The sequence below is a fragment of the Leucopleurus acutus genome (assembly GCF_964270905.1).
Source record: "Leucopleurus acutus genome assembly, chromosome: 14".
NCBI lineage: Eukaryota > Metazoa > Chordata > Mammalia > Artiodactyla > Delphinidae > Leucopleurus > Leucopleurus acutus.
Window position 1 is genome coordinate 61,682,518 of NC_139156.1, and position 6,000 is coordinate 61,688,517.

At 52.6% G+C, this 6,000-nt stretch overlaps 1 protein-coding gene across 2 annotated transcripts in view; it reads right to left on the reverse strand.

Annotated features, from left to right (window-relative positions):
- ADAMTS14 (ADAM metallopeptidase with thrombospondin type 1 motif 14) overlaps positions 1 to 280 on the reverse strand; it is a gene marked incomplete at both ends in the record, with an annotated part of 91,028 nt that extends 90,748 nt beyond the window's left edge. Inside the window, one exon of one of the 2 annotated variants that reach the window (XM_082855060.1) lies at positions 184 to 280. In XM_082855060.1, coding sequence (XP_082711186.1) covers positions 184 to 265 — 82 coding nt within the window. The remainder of the gene's footprint in view (positions 1 to 183) is intronic. The other variant, XM_082855059.1, reaches the window with a different exon arrangement.
- Positions 281 to 6,000: the final 5,720 nt, after the last annotated feature.

Consider the following 6,000-nt stretch of genomic DNA (forward strand, 5'->3'; position numbering starts at 1 on the left):
AAAGGAAGCGAAATCCCCGGACAGCGTCGGTGGCACTGGGGTAAGAAAAGAGAGCTCAGACCCAGCGTGTGCACAGCCTCCCACCCGCTCGAAAGCTGCCGGGCTCCTCGGGCACCCTCGGGCCACCCTGACCCGCGTGCACCCCGGACCCCGCGCGCCCCTGCGCGCCCTACCCGCACGCACCTGGGGTCCTGCTGCCCGCGTTGGCGCAGAGCGCACAGTGCAAGAGCAGCAGGCAGGACAGCCGCGCGCGGAGAGGAGCCATGTGGCCGCGCGGGCACGCAGGCCGGGAGGGCGCCGATCCCCGAGCTCCGGGCTGCGAGCGAGACTGGGGCGCGCTCGGGGCTCCGGCCGGCCTCCGCCTCCTCCGCCGCCTCCCGCCTCGCAGCCTCCAGCCGCCCGATCCCGGCCCCCCGCGCGGCGCCGCCGTCTGGACCGCTGGCTCCGGGAGCCCGAGGTTGCCGGCGGGAGAGCGGAGCGGCCGACGCGCCAGCGCCCCCGCTGCCAACTGCTGGTGGGTCAATCCGCCAGCGCCTTGACGCTCCGTCCCACTTGCTGCGGGAGCCGGGCAAGTGGACCGCGGGGCGGGCCGGGGGTGGGCACACTGGCGGGGCGGGGCCGGGCGCGGGTCGGAGCTGGGGGCTCAGAGCGCCCGTGGGCGGGGCGCAGGGCGCGGATCGGAAGTGCCACGCGGAGCCCGAGCTGGGGCTTCGGGCTCCCTGGGCGAGTGTCCCCTCAGGCTCATGGGCTCCCCGGCAGTGATGGCCCTTACTTTCCTAGGCTCCTCCGCCCCACCACCCTTTACTTGACTGCACGGCCCAGTTTCCAGAGCTCCTGGGCCAATGGGATGTCCCACTGCCTTTGGATGGCGAGATGGTGAGCACCCCCCCCCCCAAGAGAGTGTCTCCTTTCTCTCCTAATGGTCTTGATGCCCCCAGTAATCAATCTTCCGCCCCTTGAATCTACCCATTTTGCAGACTACAGCTCCCTGGGCCCCCAAGTGCAGTGACTGCTCAGCCCTGCTGAGCAAGGTGAGCCGAGAGCCCTGGCGTTACAGTCAGCCAGACCTGATTGAAATCCTAGCTCTGAGCCTCGGTTTCCTCGTCTGCGAAATGGGTGTTAATTATAGCACATAGTAAGGTTCAATAAATAACCATTCTCTGCTTCCACACCTGGCACCAATGTATCCACCACACAGCCTAAGGTGGGAAAAACTGAGTCTAAGAGATAAGAGTGGCTGCTGGTTTTGCAATGCTGCTGAGACCCGTTCAGTAGTCAGGCAAACAGGCCAACTCCTGCTTTCCTTTCCTGCTTTACTCTGTGAATGTGTTCCTAACAATTTTCGAATGCACTGTAAATCCAGAGGTGGGAATTGGAGAAAGGAGTTTTGTTATTTTTGGTTTGTTTTGTTTTTAAGAACTGCAGAGTAAAGAACCCTTCTGTAAAGTGTATAAAGACCCCTAATCTTTCTTTTGAGTTCAGACATTTTGTTGTAGGGCTTTCTTAAAGGGTGGCCAACTTGTGGATGCAAATTCTCTGACCAGACTTCTCTTGGGAATCCCTGGGTCCCCTGAAAGAGAACTTGGGTTCCTGCCCTCTTCTCCCCATGTGAGGTTTCCCAGTCCACAACCCTCCCTGGGCTCTGAATATGGTCCCACTTTGTGGGCAGAGAGCTGGAATCTTCATCCTCACGGCTCCAGGACCTGACTCAGGCCTCCTGGAAAGCAGCACTTGTGGAATGAATGAAATGATGTCAGGGTTTTGGAGGGCCAGTACATTTATGAAGCAGGTTCAGAGAGCTGAAGTGACATGTCCCAGGTCACACAGCTCATTTGCAGCAGAGCTGGCATCAGGACCCAGAATCTAGTGCTGAGCAGGAGAGAGAGACAAGGGTAGGGGTCAGAAGGCTGTTGTAGGCTAGACTGCCAGTACAGACCAAGTGACCAAGGGCAAGTCATTTCCCCCTTTGGGCTGCAGTACCTCATCTGTCAAAGGGGAAATGGTGAGGATTACAGGAGTCACAGACGTAAACTTTAAAGTCCTGTGGAAATGCAGAGTGTGTTCTATTCCAAGCAACATCAGAGCATCAAGTTATTTGAAATGGCACCAGCAAACAGATCTATATTAAGTTTGGGAAGAACAGAGTTCTCTTTCTCCTCTTTCTGGTTCTTTAAGATCCGTGAAGTCAAGGGCCAGACTGTGGTTTTGTGTGTGAGGGCTGATGAAGCAAGAGTGTGAGGTGTCCACGTGTCAGTGGGAACTTGCAGGAGAGGCAGTGAACCGTCTCCATTCTGGCCCTCCGCAAACCCGCCGGATGAGCTCAGGATTAAATGGCCTGCCTCCCTTCTCAGGGGCTCAGTTTTCCCAGCTGCAGAGTGGGGGCCCTGTGGCGACAGAAGGGAAAAGTCGTGGCATGTGACTGCTAATTTTCTCCCTCTGCAGGGCCATCCCAGAGGAGTTTGCAGTGCTCTCCCTGGACTCCACCCCATACTTCCTGCCTTAGACTTGGTAAGTCAAGAGGGAGAGACTACAGCTGGGACCCCAGCAGCCTGACTCATGAACTGTGGGCTGAGGCCTTCCCTGGAGCCAGTCTCGGCAAGCAGAGAGCAAAACCTTTCCCTGGCTCTCTACCCCAACCCCCTTCCCTGGGGCTACAATGGTTGCTTTTGTTGGCAAATATTGTATGTCCAAGCTCTTTTCTACTGAGGAAGCCTTTGTTAGGAAGAGGGGACATGGGAGCAGAGCTCAGAGCCTGGGCCAGAAGGTGAAGGAAATGGCTGCGTGGCTGGCCCTGTTTCTGGAGCTGATCGGAGCCAAAGCAAAGAAATCTCCTGGCATCTGCTGGAACCCTCCAAGGACGGCAGGTTCTGGGTTCCCAGTCTCTCACCTGAGATTCTGCTTGGATGTTTCTCTTGCTCACAGCCCTCCGACGCTTGTCCAACACTCCTCCGTCCAAAGCCCTGGCAGGAGATGGGGAGATGCAAACAGCTTGCACTGCACACAGTCGGCAACCACCTGGAAGACGTGACAGGTGCAAGAGAAAGCCTGACAACCAGGAGAGACAGGGACGGAGAAGTGCGCACCGGATGTGGATGCGGGACGAGGGTCACCCGTGAGCGCCCCCTAAGGAGGAAGACAGCCCCAACCACTGGCACATTCTCCTTTGAGCACAGACAAAACCCTAGAGACTGGAGCTGGAGCTGCCCTGAGACAGTCTCCAAGCCAGTGCCCCAACCCCATTTTACAGGTTCTGTCTAGAGAGGGAGGGGGCTCGCCTCTGGTCACACAGCTAGTTTAGAGTGAGACTAAACCCAGGTACCTGCTCTCTCACCTGCAGGAGCACAGCCTCTCTCCCAGGTACCAGCTCTTTCGCTCCCCTGCTCCACCTTCCAAGAGGAGGAAGAGGGGGTTTGAGGTCGAGACAGCAAAATCTCCCCACCTCAGGGGGCGTCACAGACGCCCCTAAGGAAGCAAGAGCCTCAGCCTGAGACAGGTCTGTGCAGCAAGAAGCCCGGAAGTCCCTGGCAGGACGTGGATGGGGGACACGACACACTAGTGGCATAGGCTTGTCACAGCTTGGGGGCCCAGCAGGTGGCTGTCATTTGTTGACTGCCAGCTGCTGTGCTTTACGTGTTACCCTGAAACACACACAGAGCGGCCCTTTCTTGTGTCTCCTGGTGAGACCAGTGGCCCTCTGGGCTCTGACGTACTCAGGCGAGGAGAAACGGAATTCCCCCCTAGCTCAGTGACAGCCACACCATCCACCCAGTTAGGAAGCCAGCCAGCCAGGCCACCCTAGTCACCAGCGCACCTCCAAGCCCTATGTGCTCAACTCCAAAGGACCCCCAAATACAGCTACTTCCATCTCAAATGCGTCCCCTGCCCCACCAGGTCACCAGCATCCCTTCAATGGCCACTGCCATAAGTTTGTCCTAACAGATCCTCCCCCCAGCTCTGGCCCCTGACACCTCTTCTCCAACTGCATCCGAGGACATATTTGAATCACACCTTAGATCATGTATCTGCCTTTGCTATAAAACCTCCAAAGGCTCTGTTACTCTTGGGATAAAGACCAGACTCCCTAACACAGCCTATGAGGCTCTGCACAGGGTGGTCCTGCTGTCCTTCCTGCCTCCGTGTCCCCCCACTCACAGCCCTCCAGGCTAGCTCCTTGTATGCACCATGCTCATCTTGCCTCAGGGCCTTTGCACAGGCTGTCCACTCTGCCCTGAATGCTCTGTCCTGCCTCTTTGCCCAGTCAATCCCTGCTCACCCTTTGGACAGCCTTCTAGTCGTCACTACCTGAAGCCTGTCTGGCCCGCCCAACCAGGGACACCATCTCTGTCCATCTCCTTCACAGTACTTCTCACTGTTGAGTTTCACCTGATTTTGTGTGATTCACAGATTAACATCTGCTTCCCCCCCTGGACCACAAGTTCCACAGGGAGCAGGGACCTTGTCTGGATTTTTTTCCAAATTGTATCCCCAGTGCCTGTCCTGTGTTTGGCACCTAGTGGGCCCTCAATAAATATTAGTTAAATTAATAATCAAATGAATGGAAACTGGAGAAGGAAAAGTTCATGGAAAATTTGGGGAGTTAACCATTTATAAAAACTGCCTAGCATAGGTAAATCTATAGAGATACTAATTAGGTTACTGGCTGCCACGGCTTGGGGAGGAAAGGAATAGGGAGTGAGTGCTAATGGCTGTGGGGCTTCGATCTAAATTCAGATAGTAGTGATGACTGCATATATTTAGTATATATGTGACTATACTAAAAACACTGTCACTATACTAAAAACACTGAATTGTACACTTTGGAAGAATGAATTTTATGGTATGTGAATTACATCTCAATAAAGCTGTTAAAAAAAAAGAAAAAAATTGGGTACAACCATTATGGAGAACAGTATGGAGCTTCCTTAAAAAACTAAAAATAGAATTACCATATGACCCAGCAATCCTACTACTGGACATATACCCTGAGAAAACCATAATTCAAAAAGACACATGCACCCCAGTGTTCACTGCAGCACTATTTACAATAGCCAGGAACTGGAAGCAACCTAAGTGTCCATTGACAGATGAATGGATAAAGAAGATGTGGTACATATATACAATGGAATATTACTCAGCCACAAATCAGAACGAAATAATGTCATCTGCAGCAAAATGGATGGACCTAGACATCGTCATACTGAGTGAAGTAAGTCAGACAGAGAAAGACAAATATCATATGATATTGCTTATGTGGAATCTAAAAAAATGATACAAATGAACTTATTTACAAAACAGAAATAGAGTCACAGATGTAGAAAACAAACTTATGGTTACCAAGGGGGAAAGGGTGGAGAGGAGGAATAAACTGGGAGACTGGGATTGACATATACACACTACTATATATAGATAGATAAGGATAGATAACTAATAAGGACCTACTGTATAGCACAGGGAACTCTTCTGAATACTCTGTAATGACCAGAAAAGAGTGGATATATGTATATTCATAACTATTCACTTTGCTGTACAGCAGAAACTAACAAAACATTGTAAATCAACTACACTCCAATAAAAATTTAAAAAAAGAAAGAAGGAAGGAAGGGAGGGAGGGAGTGAGGAAGAAAGAAAGGAAGAAAGGAAGAAAGGAAGAAAGAAAATTTGGGGAGTTAAGCATTTCCCAGAATAATCGTTCCAGGGGAAAGCCTGAGACATATACTTGCAAGTTCTGATTCCACCATCAACAAGAAGGTCACCAGGCTCCACAGTCAGGCAGAGATGGGGGAGAAGAGTCGCCTTTGTGTCCCCCCCAACCCTTGAAGAGATACTGAAAATAACAAAGCAATCATCCTAGCAGCCACCTACTGACCAGGCACTTTGCATATCTGCATCAGTTCCCACAACAGCCCTAGGCATGAGTATCCTCATCCCCCTTCCAGGCTCTGCAAGGTTGGGCGATTGCCCCAGGCAGTACTTGCAGCTACTTAATATCAGGCATATTCA